Below are 19,650 nucleotides of genomic sequence, written 5' to 3' on the forward strand. Positions count from 1 at the left end.
AATTCAGTCAGATTCAAGTTGCATCCTTTATTCCCTTAATTTTTTTTTCCCCATCTTTAGTATATTCCTGCTGGGTCTTCCAGCACTACAAGTAATTCAAATTACAATTAAAATTTAAGTTATAAATTTCAATTTAATATTAGGCTACATTCAGAAAACTATTGCAAATACACCTCTTAACAGCCTCTCATAAATGATGAGAGGTTGACTTGATTGACAACTGGTCTCAACCAAGGTTCTTTAATAGATTTTATTAGAAGCTTATTTTAGGGGTAGTTTGATCACACTCTTTCCCAGTAACAAACACACAACTCTGTCGGCGTAATTAGGTGGGTGTCCATTGTATTTTATTGCTAGACATCCATAAATAAACGTTAGAAAGACACCTGTGGGTCAAAATGACCCCATAATAGCATTCCAAACTGGGGATAAGACCAAGGGTTAACTGTGCGGTCTGCTTCTTGCATCCATTGGGTTGACTAATGCTGGTGATTGTGCGGAGTGGCTTCTCCAAGCATCAGGGGTCCATCCCCACGTATGGCAACGAATAGGCCACGCTTAGAAATCGGGGCCGTTCTTCTTCAACTTGCTGTAATCCATATTCACAGTGTAGAACTGCAAAGAAAGTGAAACACACAGGAAGCAGTGTAACCCTGAACACCAAGTACAACCGCAAGAACAGTAAAAACCAGCAATACAAATTAACGGGACTTATACCAGGAGTGCGACAGGGATCGCCAAAGAAGCATACCCAAATTTGGCACCCAGTTCATTCCATTATTAAAATGGCAATACTGACAAGTGAAGTTATTGGAACTGGTGACTTCATTAAGATCATCAAGATAAGACTATCCAATGATGAACAGTTCTTAATGCTGAACAGTAAGTTTAGCTGTTATACTAAAACTGGCCAGTAGGGGGTCTAGGAAGACAAAGTTTACCCAACCAGAAGATTTTGCCTGCGACGAACACTGGGTTGTCTAAATGATGCAGACCAGGTAATGGGGTATATATCATTCTTTGTAGGTATTCCCCCCCCCGTGACAAATTACAGTACTGTTAGGTATTTTCATACCTTGTACTGATCAGTGGGGCCCAGCTTGTTCCAGGGCTCCGGATTGTTCTTGCGATCCCAACTGTAAAGTTAACATCTCCAATCAATCATCTCAAAGCTGCAAATGTTAATATTGTATTTAAAACACACATGCAGGATTTTTTTTTTTTTTAATACAAGCTTAGACAAGCGAAGTGTACTGCACTCGCAACACACTACCTCGAAGCAACACATACCAGACATCAGGGTTGCGCAGGGCAAGACGGGCAAGATATAGGATGGACATTGTGGTGCCGCCCCCGATGAACATAAAAAGCGGGATCAGCTATAAAAAAAAAGACAGACGTTTAGAGTCCAAACACCACAAGCAAAACGCGGTAAATTTTGCAGAGCACGTTTTAAATGGAACTGTAAATGGAATTGTAAAGGACAGGATCGCAAAAACACGTGCTGTAAACACATCGCCAAGCATAATACGTCAAACTACTAAGATTCTTTCCTAAACCAAACGTGTAAACATGCGCATAACCAACGGTTCGATACCATTTCATATATACAAGTTAGACTGGATTTCCGTATGGCAGCTTACATTTACTGCACTGACCGTTTATCCTCTTATTTGCACTATTACCCATGTATGATATTATGGTATCTTAAAACCCCCTGTGAAATAGCCACGAGTCCCGCGGAGTCTTCGAAGATTTCCGGGCTCTTTTCTGGCAAGGGGGGGGGGGTCCTACTCCCACGTGACCGCTCGCGAGTAGCCAACTAGCTCACCAAATTAGCCACCCGTACTTACTAAATTGTGATCATAAATTAGCAGCTTGAAGCTATTTTTAGAACCGCCCTACCTGAATATCATACACATTTACGTTTATGTAGCAAAATCTGTTGTCCAAAGTAACATGCAAGTGAGATTAATACCTACCTTAACCGACTTAATTTGTCAATTAGCAGATAACGACGTGAATTAACCTATAGGTTGTCGGTTGTCTAATAAAGTTTTCCGCGACGTTAACGCATACACCATAACTTTTCCAAATCGACATCTAAAAGTTTAAGGAACTTAAAGCTACTATATCTTAGCTCTTAAATCTGACAAAACGCTCATTACACAATACCGTCATAACGTCCGTTTCGTTGCCAAACTCCCAAAGGAACGTCGTTTGTGTATAACCACGGACTTCAGAAAGTTTTTACTTACAGCTGGGTGATTTCTCATCTGGCGACTAACTGCACCTAAGAGAGACATTTTCTCGGTGATATGAGGATCGCACTTCCGAAGTTTAATCTGACAACCAACTGCAGGAAGGCCTCGGCAGAAAGAAACAAGTGTGTCGAGTTATACAGAGAGAGACGGGGTCCTTTTTTGAGACGATCAAGTATTATTTCACTAAAATGTTGATAGGATATGATTTAAAATAAAAACTTAATATGTATTTGTGGTAACTTTTTATGTTAGGTTTTACGCACAAAATAGCCCCATTTTTTACTTTCTCTCTTTTTTTTAATTCAGGCACTGTTTTGAACACCTAAAACTCTTCGAGCTCATTAATCTTCTGGTAAACAGATATCTCCTGGTTATTAGGTAATTTTTGCTTCTACGGAAACTAATTATATATGATTACAGCCTTTTTTACTCATTTACTACGGCTTTCACATTACTATCGCGATCTGTGATTTTCCAACAGAGATACTGCGTGTGCGCGCCAGCTTGTTTACAGTGTGTTTTAGATAATGATGTCATATTTTTTCCCACCAGTTTCATTCACTGATCATTTATGACTGATCCTATTTCAGGAACATGCAGGAAATGGCCCCCAGCCATCAAGAAAATAAGGCTTTTGCACCATTAATATTTTTGATGCTGGATTAATTATCACACACTTGCTCGCCATCTGGGGTGTTTACAGCCGAAAGCCAGCAATCGGCTGATTTGGAAGGCACACGCTAGGAAAACCACAAATACAATTCCGCCTCGTATACTTGCCTTTCCAACCTTAGACATAATGCCAATTAAGTAAGTTTAAAATCTTGCTGAAGATGAAGCGCTTCAGTTCGGAATCGTTGCATAGATTCAAAGAACTGCACGATTTCAGCCAAAATGTATACGGATTTTCAAATGTTTGTCTAAATGCATTAAACATCCTGTTTGTGTGCAATGAAGGAACACAATGTGTGCTGAGACAGTTCCTGTTCCGCATAATTAAATGCAACTTTGGGACTAAAAATAAACCAGCTAAGAAATGAACGCCATGCTTGTAGTTAAGATGTTTCGCTCTGGCGCAGGAGTCCTGAATCTCATTGTGGGCAGTAGCTTCTCCTTGCAACGCTACAATGCTTCACTTCTGTTCATCTGCAAATGTCACTAACCACGATTCCCGCACAAGGGCAGCTGTTGTACCTTCTCATAGTACTTAAGATCCTTCTAATTAAATATTCTGTTGTATAAATTAGCAAAACTGTAAGCTGCTTTGGTGGTGGGGGAGGTGGGGAGTTAGCTAAGCAACAAAACATTTTTAATTTCGTATAATGTATTTTATTTCCTGCTCAATGCACATCACTCTCGCCATCGGATATGCCTGCGGCAGAAGCGAGGCAGGCAGCCAGTGGATGCGAACATTATACGCCAGAGTGCTTTTTTGCATGAACCCACCTGTACTTGCGTCCAAGCCAACCTCCCTGGCCCGGGATACCCTCGGGGCCTTGTGTCCACATGGGAACCAGGTAAATTTAGTTTGCCACACGGCCAACACATCCCCGCAAAAGCCCTTAGCCCCTGATAGTCTCCTCTGACGCGGAAGCGTCTTCTGCTTCCCAAATTGCATTCTCTCCCATGAATTGAGCATTAACCTATCGTAGATACCCACACAGCACAAAAGAGGCAGCGGCACCCAGCTCCACTGGGCCACCACCCCCCAGCACCAGTAAGTATATCCTGGCTGAGTCCGAAAAAGCTTCAGATTCACATTTAAACCCAAACCATCCAAACATAAACACCCCAACCATCAATTTCACACAGACGATTCAACATGTCACCCAATCACTTTTATTTTCGCTTTACTTTTTTAAGTGCCGACGTACCCTGATGCTGGCAATCGCGCACTTTTTTGGCATAATCTGAATGATAAAAAAAAGGTACTTATTCAGAAAACTGTAATACATAGACACCAGGTTATAAAACAGAGTTCCCTTTTCCGACCAGTTAGCTCCATTGTTAAAATACAAAAAAAAAATTGCTCAGGATAACAGAAAGGATAAATAATTAAATGAATAATCAGGAAATGTGATGATAAAGAATACTAAAAAATGTATTCAACCTCCCACCTTCAATCTCCTTAAAAAGAGGTGCACATAAATGCAGTATATGTAAAGCAAGTGCAAAGACTGCTGATACATCCTGTACTTTTATTACCTTATGCACATTGCCTTACATTTTCTGAGACATTTTTCTTTCTGTTCAGCTAACAACGGGGCACCAAAAGTTGTCTAACGGACACAAAAGGCAATGAAGCACTGATTTAATAAGGGGGGGGGGAAGAGGAGGAGCCAGAAAAATGTCGGAAGGATACGCTGATGGGAGACGAAGTCCTGAGCTAGTTTAAACATACTTGTAAACTTCCGGTTATGGACTTCGACTCCCAGCAGTACTTTGTGGAAACATTTTGTCCAGCAGAGCAGGGTGTTCCACTGCATGGCAGAAGAGGAGTACATGGGTGGGGGGGGGGGGGGTTCCCAACTGTCTATTGCAAATGTTCCATAAGTTCAAGTAGAGGGCAAAGCTGCGGACAGCCCTTCATCCTTCATTGGAAGAGGTCTGGAGATGACTGCAGTGCTAGGTGATTGTGGGGGATCCCACTGGATGACAGGTATGGGGAGGGAGCATTAAACAGTGGGTGTCCGTCCACTCGAACGCCGTACTGCTCACGCTGAGAGGAGCACATTCTCCCAGACTCCTCAGTGTGGAGTTTTCTTGGGCCCTTTACCAAATTTTGCATCCAGTCCCAGACCTACCACCAAAACAATGAGTTGGAGGTCATTTTGTGTGGTCTTGTCACACAGGAACAATGGAGGCCGTGTCAGCCCAAGGAGCAGAGGGACGAACGAGTCACCTACCCAAAAAGACGAGGACGGTGCCGACCCACTGCAGGCTGCTGATCTCATTGCCGAAGAGGATGACGGACCCAAGAATGGTAAAGAACTTGCGTGTGGTGGTGATGATGGAGCAGGTGAGCGGACCAAAGAAGACCACCGTCATGAAGATGAAGGTCTGTAAGGGAAAAGTTCATCCACATCGTCAAAACACAACCATGAGGTGCCAGTGGGATCAGAGCATAATTCAGGCTTGTGGGAGTTTTCCTTAGGCAAAAAGAACCAGAGAAAGAGCCAATCAGATTGCAGAGGAGGTGGGTCCAAGCAACTAGAGGAGGTGGTGGTCCAACCCACCTCCTCTGCAATCTTATTGGTTCTTTCTCTGAACCAATCATTTTCCCTTCCGCCCTCAGAACTTCTTTGTAAGGAAAACTCCCATGAGCCCAATTCAAATACAAGATACTTGTCAAAGTTTTTTTTTTTTTTAGTTAAATGTATAGGGGGTTCCCATGTGAGTCTTGACCCACCTGGCCGAGGGCACTGGTGACACCAAAGAGCAGAATGTTGTAGTAGATGTTAGGGAAGCGCTCAGCAAAGCTGAGGAAATCCCAGATCTCCCCTGTCCACAGTACACCTATAGGAACACAAGACAAAGGTCAGGTGACCAATGAGGGAGGGGCTTATGCAACATCAATGCAGGGTGAACAGCCAGCCTCTAAGCATCTGGACCACAGTGACCAATCTTAGCTTTGAAGCCAAATATTAAAACCAGTATTAACATAAACAGAAGAAAGTCACTACAGCTACCCATAATCCCAAAGCCAAATAACTTTTCCACTTAGTAATAACTACATTGACTGTTAAAGTATGACTTATTAATGATACTTGGGCATAAAAGCAAATTTAAGAGTATGTTTAATACAGAACCGGGGGAAGTAATTTTATAATACACATTAATGGTTAGAGAAATAAATGTCAGCAGTTAGTTTTACATTTACAGCAGTTAAAATCTACACACAGCATTATTAGTCGTGTGAATTATAGTGCTTCACAAAAGATCCGTTTTGATGACAAACGGTCGGCAAGAGAACCAGCAAACTGGCGACTTTTCAACTGACTCTGTACAATTAATGCGGATAACTGCATTCAAACGTTTAATTATAAATGAAATGCGACGATAAAGGCAAACACGGACATATACTGATAGACCAGGAGTGAAGCGATTCGGCAGTCACTCCCAGGCGCATTTCCCAGCATCTCCGCCGCGTCAGTAATATGCTGCCTTCGCTGCACTGCAGGAGAGACGGGCTGATGCTGCCGTGCATCGCCGCGATTTTATTTAGACCGTGCCGTGTTACTTTATCCGTCAGCGATTAAAAGCAAAATGTGAGTCGCCGAAAATGGGAAATGTCAGCGCTGAATATATCATCCGGGACGCGCCCCGGCGCAGAAACAGCAGGCAAAAAATAAATAAGCGTTACACATACACGATGCTTATACCGAAATGAAAACTGCATTAAAATTCTAATGAGAGCGAGCCATTTAAAACATCCATTTAAAAAAAGCGAAGACCGGCATCTAAAGGCTAAACCCACTCAGATGCGAAAACGCCCCCTGGTGTCTGAAAGTATGAACAGCGGCAGGTTGTTAATGTCTAAACCAGGGGTGGGCAATCTTATCCACAAATGGCCTTTAGGTCAGCCGTTCAAACCCAGGTGTGATGGCTCCTCAGCCAATCAGTCCTCTAATTAGGCAGTTTAAGTGAGAACCTGCATATATAATGGCCCTTTCTGGATAAGACTGCCCACCGCTGGTCTAGAGTGAAACAGGAAGATATATTTAAAAAAAAAGGGGAGGGGGGAAGCACACTAGATGTGAACCTCATATCTTTAACTAGGTTGTATGTTGCTAAGGGAATATTTTTAACCACCACTAAAGCTGACACTTTAAACGAGTCAAAACTGAGTGAGGATGTCAGAAAGAAATGGCAGCCATTAAACATAAACGCACTGATTCCCAGCACGAGGATGGACCAGAGGTTGATGTGCAGCATCATGTGGTTGGGTCCAGTCTGGAAGCGATTACGCATGTGGTCCTGGGCCACCCCTGTCAGACCGTCCAGCATCAGGGAACAAACCTGGAACACACCGGTGGGGGGGTGGTGTTCAGTCACGCAGAATTTGTGGAGGTTTAAATTCCGAAACTCGAGCAAAACAGATATTCAGCGGAATAACATTGGCTGGTAAAGTTACAACAGGAAAATAGGAGGAAAAACACAAACAAAAAGGAATGATAGCATGAGCCAGTTGTACCAGCAGCATTTCCCCAAAGCCGAAGACGTGGTCGGTAGCACTGGCACCGCCCTTCTGGGGCTTGTAGAGAAAGAGCGCCACGCCGCTGACGATCAGCAGCACGCACAGGTACTTGGCCAGAGGGTACCTCTTCCTCAGTATGGTCACGCCCAGGATCATCACTGCACAGTTCGGAGGAGGGGAGGGGAGTCAGGTTATGCATGCACACAGAGAAGTGTGTGTGTGTGTGTATGTGGGAGTAATAAAATCAGTAGAGCGTTTACAGCTTCGCTCATGGAGACATAGCTAGAAGTAACGTCAGCCTGTACTGGTGTTTAGTGTTAAGAGGGATGGTGAACCACTTGGGGGAAGAGGTTTGCTTTGATGAAGGGCATCAAACAGTAGAGGTGGGAGAAGAGAGGCCTAAACACCCCCCTCCCCCCACACACACACACACACACAGGATCGCAAAGCCCTCCAGAGGGTGATCCGTGCTGCAGAGCGCTGCTGCAGGTCGGCCCTTCCATCTCTCCAGGACATTTACATCCAGAGATGTAGGAGCAGGGCCTTCAGGATCATGAAGGACACATCCCACCCCAACTGGGACATTTTTTTTCCCTATGATACAGTAAAACTGGTTTGGCGAAACAAACTCCCTGTGCTATAACGTCCACGCAGAACAGAAGGCAAAAAGCAGCCTGATCTTACTGTAGTTCACTAGTGATGTAAGAATTTAATGTGCATAGCATGTGATGTTGGTGTTAATATCACACATCGTCCAGCCTCAATATACTACAGTCATTTTTCCCCACCTTGCATTGAGATATTCAGCGCCGTTACCAGTTTTTATGCCAGTGGTAAATCAACACCATTAAGACCCATACTGCTGGTACCTGGAGTGGCGGAAAAGCACCTCTAGATGGTGCAAGAGAGACAGAATGCTATCCTGCCACTTTGGCAACAGAAATGGCTTTTCAGTGCCAATATTTTTTGTGTGCGTGTGTGCACGTGGGGGGGGGGGGGGGGGGTTGAATAATGAAAAATTCTACTCTGTAAAACTTTCCATTTATTTGTAGATTCTGTACCAGTATTTTTGTCAGGTCAAGATTTGAGAAGAAGCTTAATTAAAAAAAAAATTGAATTATAACTCAATTCTGATCCATAAGTAACTGGATTCTGTTGGGTTGGGGTCATGAGGGTGACAGGAGAAACCCCAGCGCACATGCTAATTGGGTGTGTGGGTGCATGTGCCCATGCTCTCATGGTCCCTACCTGGGATGGGCTTACAGGACTTCCCCAGCACCTGAGGGAGGGGGGAGAGAAAGATGGGAGTCAGGCCCCCATACAGAACGTCTATGGATATAACTGAAGGTAGGGAACTGATGACTGAAACCAGGCAAAAGCGAGGTGGGGAGAGAGGGGGCGGCACACAGATGCAGAGCAAAGCCGATTCAGGGAGACCCCAGGACAGCGATTAACTGAGCTCCTGGAGCACTGCGTTTACACAAATACACCATCGTTACTGACACAGTGATGCACTTGTGCGATATCTGGATAAAGCGTTCCCCCAAAAGTTCAGCAAAGGAGTGGTTGGGGGAGGCAACACACACACACACACACACACACAAACAAACACAAAAGTTACTGAAGGGACACTGGAAGTAAATACCCCTTCAAACCTGCAACTGACTGCTAATCCAGTTGGTTAAACTGATTTTTAATCAAACCGTGAATCTAGGTGGAGTGGTTACCATGCCGACTCGAACTGCAAAACAGCAAATATCCAGGCGATTCACCAGACTCCAGTAATTCCAAGTAAATAATGAGACAATTAATAGCAGATTAGCCCAATTAAGCCAGCAGAATGGTCAGAAATGAAAGCTAACATACCGCACCCCCCACCTCCCTCCCCGAGACGGTATGTGTGGCAGGTGCAGCAAGCAGACCTGGGTGGGATAGTTGACGTACAGCAGAGCGGAGTTACTGGACACCATGGCTCCCAGGTAGGAGAGAGAACACGCTCCATAGAGCCAGCTCTGGGTGTGGTCGGTTTTGGAGCCCTCGAAGAAATGGATCACTTAAAAAGAAAAAGAAAAAAAGGACAGAATACAATTCTGCTTCTGTCATTAAGGACCGAAGGGTCATTGTAATCCACAAAGCACTCAACACAGGACCTCGTTGTCGTGACATGAGAAATACAGGCATTAAACAGGAAAAAGATGGTGAAAATTTTCAAAGGAGCACAAAAAAAAAATTTTTAAGTTGGAAGACAATGCAAAAAAATACCTACAACAGATAAGGGTGGGCCAGTGCCAAGACGCACGAAGTATGCGCGAGAAAGATGCAAAATAGTATTGATGCACTGAGAGTAAAACCCAACGGATGTCATGTGACTGCAAACAGAACGGACCATGAGGTAAAAGAAGAGAGATGCTGCCTTCGCTGCAGGAAACACACACCCATAATAATTATAGTAGGGAGTGTGTGGGAAGCCAAAGACTGCAATTAAACGGATCAGCGTTCCTGTAACCAAGGCCGTTGCCATGGAATCAACATTGTGGGGGACCAATGCTGTATTTATAAAATATTGGGGGGGGGGAAGACAGTGTGAGCACATCTGAATACTTGGTGGGACATGTCCCCCCAATATATTACTATGGCCTTGCCTGTAAGCATAGGGTCTGTAACCTGTTTTTTAAGTTAGAATGTTTAGCTTCTCAAGGGCAACAGGCAAAAATGAACTGCCTCTTAAACAATCACACTGACCCAAAAGAACATGCCGTATTCAGAGAGATCAGGTCCGACTTGCATTCCTCCTTGTGGAAGGAGCAGTTTACTTACAGATCTGGGCAAAGACAGCATTGATTATGCACTGGATGAAGACCAAGGTGGTGGCGAATCTGAACTTCTCCTTGTTGTTCCCATAGCTGTAGTCGCCCCTAGTACTGGACAGATCAATGACCAGGGTGAGAGACTGAGAGATTGCGATCGAACAAAAGGGGAAAATATCGATGTCATGAGCCCGTATTCGTTAAAACGACCAGTTAAGAACAAATGCACCATTTCGCGTTGTTCACAGTGGATCCTTAGGGATCTCAGTAAATAAACTTTAAAATGTAGGGCTATTACCCAAAACAGCCCCCGTTATGTCAGCACCGAGTGATCAAACTCGGCTCTGACCGAAGCACCGTCACCAAACCATGCACCATAAACTCGCTAATCTTGCAAATCCTCTATTACTTTAATACAAACTTCCCACTCACGTCATTTTAAAGACTAGCCACATAAAGGACAGAGGTAAGCTACGGTGATCCATTCGGCGGACTCACTGACACTTTATCCCGCCACCGTTTCCTACACTGACACTGCATTATCACTATGCTGCACTGAACGGGGGTGAACGGATGACTTACATGGTCTCCTGCAGTATCCCGTAATAGAAATAACAAACGAAGACTCCTAGGAAGCAAACGGCGAGCCGAACTCGCTCGTTCTGGAGCAGCGACGCCTTGCCGCTTCCTTTGCCCGCAGCCATGCCGTCCTCCAGCAACCCGTCTATGGACACCGAACCAGTCCCACTGCCCGCGCACCTCAGTCCCCCGTCCCGCTCCACTCTCACCACTGACGCGATCCCGGAAATGGTGGCACCGTTACCCCACACGGGGTTTCAAATAAGGTCCACTTGAAGGTCCCCGTTGCTAAAATATAAGCACCGTACTAACTGGTCCCACGCACAGATATGTAAATGTCAGTGTATTCGAATGAAGCGGGGTGTATATATAGTTGATAAGTTGCTGTGATTCACACCCACGCCTCGATCCTCGTTTTAATATACTCGAAATTACGTAACCCTGGTATTCCAGGTGTACGGCTCTTCCCCTTTCCCCCTTGGGTCACTATTTTTCTCTTTACTGTTCCCCAGGCTCTAGCTTTCTTCCCGGGGAACGGACGTGTTTTCATGCAGCGTAAAGCGACGTCACCGTTTAAGCAGTCAGGACCCACTTCCAAAGCATCCCTTTACGTTTGCCTGCATTGAGTAGTTTAATTAATGATTCGGATGCAGCGCACATTGTATACCTATTTTAATACCTATCGCCGTATTGACAAGCTACTGCCGAGCGCCCAACTTGAATCCAAGCGTTCACATTTTATAAGCTTAATCTACACATCGCAGAAGAGATTGTTCTGAATGCTTGATTTCCCAGACCCAAAACATCTGTGTCGAAAGCAAGTATTTTGGCAACCAGTTTTATTTTTACACCATTAACGGGATACCACTATTTAAAGCATGTTTTCCAAGGACTGTGATTTTAGTTCTGGCATTGTACATGGTCACCTCGACAAGCTGAAGGTCCTCAGAGCAAATAGTCGCTGAATTTTTCGTTGGAGGATGTGGATGTTGCTCATTGGTCTAAATAAGGTAACTTGGGGCCGTATTAAAGGTTGGGTTTAGGCAATGGGCGTGGCATTAGGTGTTAGCACACCCCCTAGTCAAAACACCTGCCGGCTCTGTACATTGGTAATGCAGTCTTAGACAAAATATAGCCAATGAAATACAGAAACACACAGGGGAAAAAAAGGGAAAGTGATGGCAGTATAATTTAATGCAAGTAAATTAATCCGCCCGTAAACAAAATATCTGTATAGGGCATATGACATTAGTTCTCAGTGAACTCGAGCTGTGTTACGTTCATTTCCCTATCAATCATTCTTAAGAAAACCTAGAAAAATCATGTTCAATACAATTCTGTATTCGTTTTTTTTTTTTAACACTTAAAGCTATCGTTCAACATTAGAACCAGCGGCGCTCTCATCCACTGTATAACCTACCAAAACAAACAAAAAACAGCATTCAGCATCCCATAATGGAAGAAAGCAAACGTAAGTCAGTTTCTGTGTGTTAAGCTGGGGGGCTGGTTGAACAGGGTAAAGAAGGTATTGTTGCCCATGTTAAATAAGAAACAAACAAAAACACTACAAGCTTTGTGACATTTAAAAGTGTTTGGACTGGTCATGTCACTTTATCAAATGACATGACATTCAGTCAAAGTTTAACCTCTAGATTATGACAAATTCCATCTTCAGTCAAGTCAGCTACTGATCAAATGTGATTAGGCAATATACATCCAACTAAGCAGAAAGGCACCTGCTACGTAAAATATTTTGCCCAACCATCACATGTTTAAAACTGTGACCTGTGAACCATCAGAAGTTCAACACAGGAAAGGTCTTTATCATCTAAAAAAAAAATCCACTAGCAGGCCAACCAGCAAACACACTGACTAGGGACCAGCAGTGAGGGGGGTCAGGAAGCCTGAGGAAATCCAACATCTCATCCACATGCCTTCAGGCATGAGTTTCTTCTTAAGGACACGTTCAGTGCTACGTGGGAGCCTGTAAGTGCACTACAAGGATGCAGCTAGGAATGTTCTCCATCCTTCCCTACTGCACGTATTCATTTATATAGTAGTGTAAGGCAACTGGGTTTTACAGGCAAGAAATATTCCCACTTTACAGGCAGCTCTACAGGGGATAGATGTGAGTAACCAGCCAGGAACAGATAAATGAAAAATCCAGGAAGTGAAAATCCTCCACTATAAACAAAGCACACATTTTCAAAAAACAAGGGACAGAAGGAGAACTCCCTCGTTTCTCGCCAAGCCACCAATTAAGACATGGGCATCAGACATGGGACACATTCTCTGCTGTTGATTGGATAGGATGTGATACCGTGGGCTGCACTCAGAAGGCATGGCGGGCTGCTTCAGAACCTGGCACAGCAACAGCTATGTTGTAACTGAGTCTTGTTACTTTTTTCCGTGATCTGCAGGAGCTGATCGCAAGCTGACCTTTCAGCCTTCCAGGCATTGCGCTGTGGTGACCCAATGCTGCTGGCCTCTTGCTGGCTGCATTCCCACGAACACATTCATTGGATACTCCCGCCGGGGGGGGGGGGGGGGCGGGAGCTCCTCCTGGTCACACGGCAGTGGTGCAAGCAGGGTCGGGGAAGGTGCCCACGCTTCCGCCCACCCCGGGGTCGGCTGGGGCCCGGCTCGCGACGGGGGATACGGACAGGCCGCGGAACAGGAGGTCCACAGAGGGCAGCAGGGGCTTCAGGAGGCTGACGGGGCAAAATGCCGAGCCCCTATGGGGCGTGAAGTTCACCTTGTTGGGGTCGGGACACGAGTGGAGGAACAGCTGGGCGACAGCGGGAGAACTGGGTGGGAAGCAAGTGGAGGAGAAAACGACTCAGCAGGAGAACCAGAGGTGTGCAATCCCAAAGACTGCAGATGGGCAGAAAAGCCTCCCAGAAAGACCCCATCTAGCTGGGCTTAGAAATCCTCCCCCAATACCCCATTTCAGGAGGATGACAGGCAACCCTAATCCTAATCCTAACCCTAACCCCAAATCACAAGGTTAAAGGGCACATTTCCACTGCACAAGACACCATACTCTTGGTACTTTCCCTTTTCCATTGACTTCCGGTCGGGTGCCAGTACCTAAACTACCAAACCAGCTGGTTTATTTTGGTACTTCTGAATACTGGGGTGGAATTTGCAGAAGTCCCCCTAACTGACCACACTCTCAAATCCTCCAGAAACTGAGATGCGTAAGCGAACGAGTCGGGCTTCTTTTGGGCACAGGCCTTGTGTACATCAGCGTGTGCTTTAGCTCTGCCGACTTACACAGCTAAGGGAGACTGAAAACCGCATCAAATTATAAAACCTGGAAATTCTGGAAAATTACCCCACAAATGGAGCACAGGAAGTCTAACTCTGCTTTTCTGACATAATGTCTTCCTGGGAGGACTTTCTGTCCCTGACCGTCATCCTCCACCCTGTTGATTACAATACTGATGCGCATGCAGATGTTGAGAGTACCACTAGGGGGCAGCCTTATGCAACACTGATACCATTCTGCAGCACTTGGCCTCCAAGCCGGGAATACAAATCTCAGTGTGCTTTGTGCAGCCAGTTATCATGCCCAGACATGTGTGACTCCCAGCACGGACTGACTTACGGGGACTCCTCGCAGACCCTCACTCTCTCACAGCCCTCGGGTGGCTCCCTCTGGAACGCATAGGTCTTTCTGGGATGAAGGGAGGGGGGCGAGCCCGTGCCCACCGGGGGTGGCGAAGGTGATGGGCACAAGGCTGCCGGGGGGGGGGGGGGGTGGGAGAAAAGGCACATCTTACGGTCAAAAGGTCAGCTTGGGGGTCGGGAGGAGAAACGGTGACCGAGTAACTCACGGGTATCTCCCAGGGGGCGGGGGGAGGGAGAGGGGTCGCTCTGAGACCCACTGCTGCATCTCTGCATGGGCATGGGTGCCCTGTGTCCGTCGGGGACGTCAGGAACCTACCGGAGAAGCACCCAGGTGTCATGCGCCACACAGGAGGGATGTGAAATTAGGGACTAAAGACATCCCACAAAGTTCACCACGTCTCAGTATTCGGCTGATTCACGATCCGGGCCGATGTCGCAGCAGGGGGTGGGGGGAGGGTCACATGACACGGGCACATATCCGAAACCCACTGACGGGAAGGCAGCTGGTGGGTGTAAAACCTACAGAGCGCTGATCTTCGGGCTCCTCTGACACAAAGACCCCCTCCAGCTCCAGGTTGAGACCCTCAACGCTGTGGCGGAGGCGGGGGGTGATCCGGCTGAGGGGTAGGTGCGGGGAAATCTGCAGGAGAGTCGCCGGTCAGGCACCGAGACTGTGGAGCTACTACACAGATTAACTGGTTTTAATTACTGGTGTGTTTGCCCAAACTGGCTGTGCTCAGGAGTTGTTCAGAACCAAACCCCCCCCCCCCAAATCATACAATCTGTCCCTTGCTCATAAAGTCAGCCAAAGAAGCCCCTCCCCCCAAAAAAAAGAGAAATACCTGTGTGGCCCCTAGAACAGGGCCCCTGGCAGAGTGCAGCTGGTGGTGATCCCTATCTGAACCCCCCCTGGATGAACGCTTGGACCGCTTCTGCAGCTGGTGCTTGAAGTTTGAGATCTGTAATGGAGGGGGAGGACAGCATCAGTCGCCTCCTCTTAGGGTGGGGTTAAGGAGTGTTACAACAGCACCTCCCTGTGGCAGAGCAGGTGCTTACCTCCCTGAGGTGCTCTGCACTGCCCCATGACGCAGAGCGCTTGTGTCCCCCACCTCCTCTCCGGCCCGGACATTCCTCCGACCAGGAGCTGGGCGTCTGCAATGGGAAGACCAGCCAATCAGAAAGCTTGCCGTGACACCACAAGATCCAGCCAATCACAGGAAGCTACCTCACAAGATCCAGCCAATCACAGGCAGCTCACAGGCACTGAAAATGTTCCGAAACTAATCCTGTGGTGGCATCTGATATAAAGGGACATGGTGAGGTAATGAGTTGCTTCAAGACATACGAAATATTTCCATAAAGAACGCTGACACCAACAAGAGCTTCTACACACTGGAGCTCCACTGCAAACTAGTGACTGTAGATCATAGTCCTAAATGAAGGAAAAAAGGAGAAAAGCATGTTGGCCTGAGAGAGAAGACCCCCCCAGGTGGTCAGCCTCAGTCCAGATGGGCGTCCCTGCGACCGCATTATACATCTGAAGAAGTTCTGTTATGCAAACGATCCACCTGTTGTTCAGCATGGCTTCCAGTCTCCAACGGAAACTGACGCCGATGAACCGAGTGATGCTTCCCGGCAGGCGGGGGGGGGGGGGGGGGGGGGGGGGCGTTAGCAGGGCGGCGGCCATCACCGAATTGAGATGGGCATGCGGTCATGGAAACAACATCTCCTCGCACCCTAGACTCATCTTCACTGCCTGAAGGATCTACGCCTGCACAGCCCTCAAACGGCTTGTATTCACTCCCCGCTGCCCCACCCCCGTCAGTACAGACGTAGTTGCTGTGATTTCAGACACCACCCTTTGAAATACCCCACAAACTCACCTCCATCCACAGTTCTCTCCCCAGTCACAAACCAGCACCCCTGAAAAACTCACTGGCTGTATCGTCCCTGAGCAGCGCCGTTGAAGACAGATCAGCACTGGAATTGGGCGGGGGAGAGCAAACAGCCCAACCACCTTCTCAACCCAGAGGGTGCGTTTCTAGGACACGTGGTTCACACCCGAGCCACACAGACTGTCCGTGCCTGTGGCGACCAGCCCATCACAGGACAGGCGCTATAAAAAGACCCACTGCACTACAGCACAAGGGTGGAAAGTTCTGGATGACAGCTCCTAATGTTTCAGAGTCCGATACGAGCCTTAGCAGACTCGAGGGGAGGGGGGAGCGGGGGGTGTGTTACACACAGTTGATGTAGGTCAGTACAATGAATGGAATGGAATAAACAGCGACACCTAGTGGCCGCCATGCATAGGGGGTTGCGGATTGTTCACTGAGAAATCAGTCTGGCCTGGCAGGGGGTGGAACTGAATGTGTGAGGCAGGGCGGATGGATAATATATACAGCAAACTAGCAGCACAGTTGCCGGTGGCACACAGCCAGAGCCTAAAGGTTATCCGAGAAATTAACAGACACACACACAAGCTTTAAAAAAAAGGAAAAAAAAAACAAGCAAAAATCACTTCCATATTCGGTCCTGAAATTTAAAAACATTTAGAGCTGAATATATGAACCGAAATTTAGAATGAGTTTATACATTTTTAAATGTTTACCTTTCTCAGGGAGATAGACAGAAAAATCGCAGCATAATTTCTCTCTCAAAAGGGCACCAAGTTTCATAGGTTTTTAAGTAGTAAAATAATTTGAGTTAGAAATTGTTTACACACTAGTTTAACCAATGATTTTACCCAAAACATCCTGCAACATTTATCCAACCTGCAACATGCATCCAGTAATACAGCTGGATTTTACCGGAACGTGTCTGATTCTCTACCTCGCTCAGGGGTTGACCAGCTGGACCTTTGGTAGGACTTGAACCTGCAACCTTCACCGTCAAACCCATGTACCTTAGCACTACGCCACCTGCTGGTCACAACAAGGTTCATTCCCCAGTATAATCTCCTACTTTACCTCTGAAGGGCCAGTCTGATCATTTACAGTTTGATGTGCTGTGTCCACACTTTGAGACAGATACGGAAAGCAGGCCAATGCCCACCCAATGCCCACCCATGGGACCTGCAAGAGGGCACGTCAGTTCTCACCTGCGTGGCCTTGTCATTCGCACAGGAGCTGGTGCAGTCGGGCTCCTTTGGCCAATGGCCCTGAAGGTACGGCATTACCAGGGCGTCCAGGGACAGGGTCCGTCGAATGCTGGGCTTCGGAGGGCGGGACTTGGTCTTCTCAGCTTAAGAAGCATAACAGGAAATCAGAACCAGTAACGCAAGTTAATCTGCCACAATTAAGAGTGTCCGAGGTAAATATGTCGATTAGGTTGAGGTATTACTATAGGGTTAAAATACTAACCAGAACAAGATCACTGTTCAAACATGCTGATATATTCCATTTTTAATACAACCGTAATCTGCGTAGCAGCTAGAAATCACCGGCTGTTTGGAGAAAAACAATGAGGAGGCAAAAACATTCACCGCCCCGTGGGAATTTAACTGGCAAGGGCACAGATGCAGGCAGCTGGGGGTGTGGATATGACTGTTTTGTACCACGCCACCTTCCTTAGGTGGCCATCGCGACAACAGGTGACGGGCCGGCAGCCAGCGGGTGGCCCGCTGGATTCCTCATGTTACGCAAGTGACCGGGCCAGCGTCCGGCTCAGCACATGTACAAAGACAACGCATCAATTGAGGCAGAGGATCATAGAAGCAAAGCCTATTTTTTTGGACTCGATTCCTCAACAGATTAGGCAGGACTTGGATGAACGTGTATAGCGACTTGTACTTCGGCAGTCAAATATCCAGAAAGCATCTGTGTTTTCAGCTTCTTCATCTAGAAAAATCACCGAGGAAAACACAAGGAAATTAACACCTCTCATCTTTCCCTGCATAACCCCCCCACGCACCCAACTTACACGAATGAATGACGGCTGTAACACCTTATACTGAAGCTTCAACCTGTGGCATGATTTCTTATAAAGCCACATTAAAAGGTTAAAATGTGCCAACGCAGATGATGGATCTGCAAACCAAGTTGCCCTTAATGGCATAAACCTGTGGCACTGCATCAGCAAATACGTGACAGAATGATAAGCAGCCTTACAAAGCTGTGCAGGAGGATTAGTGTCGAGATCTTTCTCATCAGATCATTACTTCATGTCATTGTACCTGCCTGGTAACCTCTCGTGATGGCATCTCATATACAGATGCCTATACGAATTAACGTGCAAATAGTTGACATAAAAACTTGTAAGTGCTCCTTTTTTGTGTGAGACTTCTCCTTTGCTCCTCTTGCAATTTGCTTCCTTTTTTTCCGGGGGTCCGGGGCTACCCCAGCCCTTTGATACTTTACCTGGGCCGGCATCTCGGATGCGCAGCTGCGTCCCGTTGCGAAGCTGGAAATGCACGGTGGCTCTCAGCGGCTGCAGAGCCGAACTGCCGCCCCGGACCATCCCAGTTCGGCACGACATCCTTGGTAGAGGTGCCTGCAGCCAAACTATCCCAAAGCCGGCTCACGCCTTTCTAAAAAATATATATATTTTTGACTGCCTCGGATTTAAATATATTATACGTCTCCCTGGGTCAACCACCTAAAATGCACTTTGTTAGGTACGTGCATTAAGTTTCCTGCCCCAATAACAACCGTCTTTTCCACATTAGCAGTTAATAGAAGCTATGCTAACTAGCCAGGTTCTTTTGTGGCGAGAACTACGGTTTTAAGATGTTTCGTTCCGGAAAAGAAATGTCCGGATTAGTGTTAAAACGGGTCAGGGCCCGATCCTCCTACACCATGCAGCGAGTGTAGTAACGATGAGACTACAAAACCACTTCCTAACTCCTGTCCTACAAACTTATAAACTGCCTTTGCACCCCAAAGCTTCGTAACTGCAGAAAACTGACAACAGCCACATGCTGCCGCTGTCCCCTTTACTTCAAAGGGGCGGGGCCAAAATAAAATCCACGATTTGATTGGTTAATCAGAAGCGCTTTTTCAACTCCATTTGTCGAAGCTCAATCGATCTCAGAGAAGACCACCCCCACAGTCAGACACGCCCCTCCACTTTGTTCACAATCTGTCTTTACTTCGGACGGCCTGCTGCACAGTCAAGATTTTTTTTAGGTGTGGGATGATTTTTAAGTTGCTTGTCAGCTTTTATCTGATGA

General features: G+C 46.6%; 3 protein-coding genes and 1 long non-coding RNA gene across 4 annotated transcripts; 1 reads left to right on the forward strand and 3 right to left on the reverse strand.

Moving 5' to 3' along the window:
• Nucleotides 1-325: 325 nt before the first annotated feature.
• Nucleotides 326-2,422, reverse strand: ndufa4a (NDUFA4 mitochondrial complex associated a). The gene is made up of 4 exons (XM_048991037.1): nt 2,259-2,422; nt 1,291-1,379; nt 1,076-1,136; nt 326-615 (listed from the first exon to the last, which is right to left on the reverse strand). The coding sequence occupies exons 1-4, from the start codon at nt 2,304-2,306 to the stop codon at nt 559-561; spliced, it is 255 nt and encodes an 84-aa protein (XP_048846994.1). The 5' UTR covers nt 2,307-2,422; the 3' UTR covers nt 326-558.
• A 136-nt stretch (nt 2,423-2,558) lies between these two features.
• On the forward strand, nt 2,559-4,080 carry LOC125717777 (uncharacterized). The gene is made up of 3 exons (XR_007384616.1): nt 2,559-2,642; nt 3,646-3,781; nt 3,917-4,080. It is a non-coding gene; the product is annotated as an uncharacterized LOC125717777 (long non-coding RNA).
• slc35b1 (solute carrier family 35 member B1) lies at nt 4,081-11,437 on the reverse strand. Its single transcript, XM_048991036.1, has 9 exons — nt 10,851-11,437; nt 10,279-10,382; nt 9,384-9,514; nt 8,710-8,740; nt 7,459-7,619; nt 7,157-7,283; nt 5,674-5,780; nt 5,171-5,324; nt 4,081-5,064 (listed from the first exon to the last, which is right to left on the reverse strand). The coding sequence occupies exons 1-9, from the start codon at nt 10,970-10,972 to the stop codon at nt 5,012-5,014; spliced, it is 990 nt and encodes a 329-aa protein (XP_048846993.1). The 5' UTR covers nt 10,973-11,437; the 3' UTR covers nt 4,081-5,011.
• A 585-nt stretch (nt 11,438-12,022) lies between these two features.
• Nucleotides 12,023-19,413, reverse strand: fam117aa (family with sequence similarity 117 member Aa). The gene is made up of 8 exons (XM_048991035.1): nt 18,839-19,413; nt 17,581-17,723; nt 15,537-15,632; nt 15,323-15,439; nt 15,004-15,120; nt 14,687-14,792; nt 14,458-14,590; nt 12,023-13,654 (listed from the first exon to the last, which is right to left on the reverse strand). Exons 1-8 carry the CDS (start codon nt 18,954-18,956, stop codon nt 13,414-13,416), a joined length of 1,071 nt encoding a protein of 356 aa, XP_048846992.1. The 5' UTR covers nt 18,957-19,413; the 3' UTR covers nt 12,023-13,413.
• Nucleotides 19,414-19,650: the final 237 nt, after the last annotated feature.

Source organism: Brienomyrus brachyistius, chromosome 22 (assembly GCF_023856365.1).
Source record: "Brienomyrus brachyistius isolate T26 chromosome 22, BBRACH_0.4, whole genome shotgun sequence".
Taxonomy (NCBI): Eukaryota; Metazoa; Chordata; class Actinopteri; order Osteoglossiformes; family Mormyridae; genus Brienomyrus; species Brienomyrus brachyistius.

What these genes read in the sequence shown, in the direction of transcription:
- ndufa4a (XM_048991037.1), bottom strand. Translation starts at nt 2,306, where the DNA reads ATGTCTCTCTTAGGTGCAGTTAGTCGCCAGATGAGAAATCACCCAGCT. An exon ending in AGATGAGAAATCACCCAGCT is followed by an intron (nt 1,380 to 2,258) that starts GTAAGTAAAAAC and finishes TTTTTTTTATAG; the next exon opens with CTGATCCCGCTTTTTATGTT. An exon ending in GCCCCACTGATCAGTACAAG is followed by an intron (nt 616 to 1,075) that starts GTATGAAAATAC and finishes CTTTCTTTGCAG; the next exon opens with TTCTACACTGTGAATATGGA.
- slc35b1 (XM_048991036.1), bottom strand. Translation starts at nt 10,972, where the DNA reads ATGGCTGCGGGCAAAGGAAGCGGCAAGGCGTCGCTGCTCCAGAACGAG. An exon ending in TGCTGTCTTTGCCCAGATCT is followed by an intron (nt 9,515 to 10,278) that starts GTAAGTAAACTG and finishes TTTCTTTTTAAG; the next exon opens with TGATCCATTTCTTCGAGGGC. An exon ending in GCTTTGGGGAAATGCTGCTG is followed by an intron (nt 7,284 to 7,458) that starts GTACAACTGGCT and finishes GGTGTGTTCCAG; the next exon opens with GTTTGTTCCCTGATGCTGGA.
- fam117aa (XM_048991035.1), bottom strand. Translation starts at nt 18,956, where the DNA reads ATGTCGTGCCGAACTGGGATGGTCCGGGGCGGCAGTTCGGCTCTGCAG. An exon ending in CGAATGACAAGGCCACGCAG is followed by an intron (nt 15,633 to 17,580) that starts GTGAGAACTGAC and finishes TTCCCATTGCAG; the next exon opens with ACGCCCAGCTCCTGGTCGGA. An exon ending in CTGTTCTAGGGGCCACACAG is followed by an intron (nt 15,121 to 15,322) that starts GTATTTCTCTTT and finishes ACTCTCCTGCAG; the next exon opens with ATTTCCCCGCACCTACCCCT.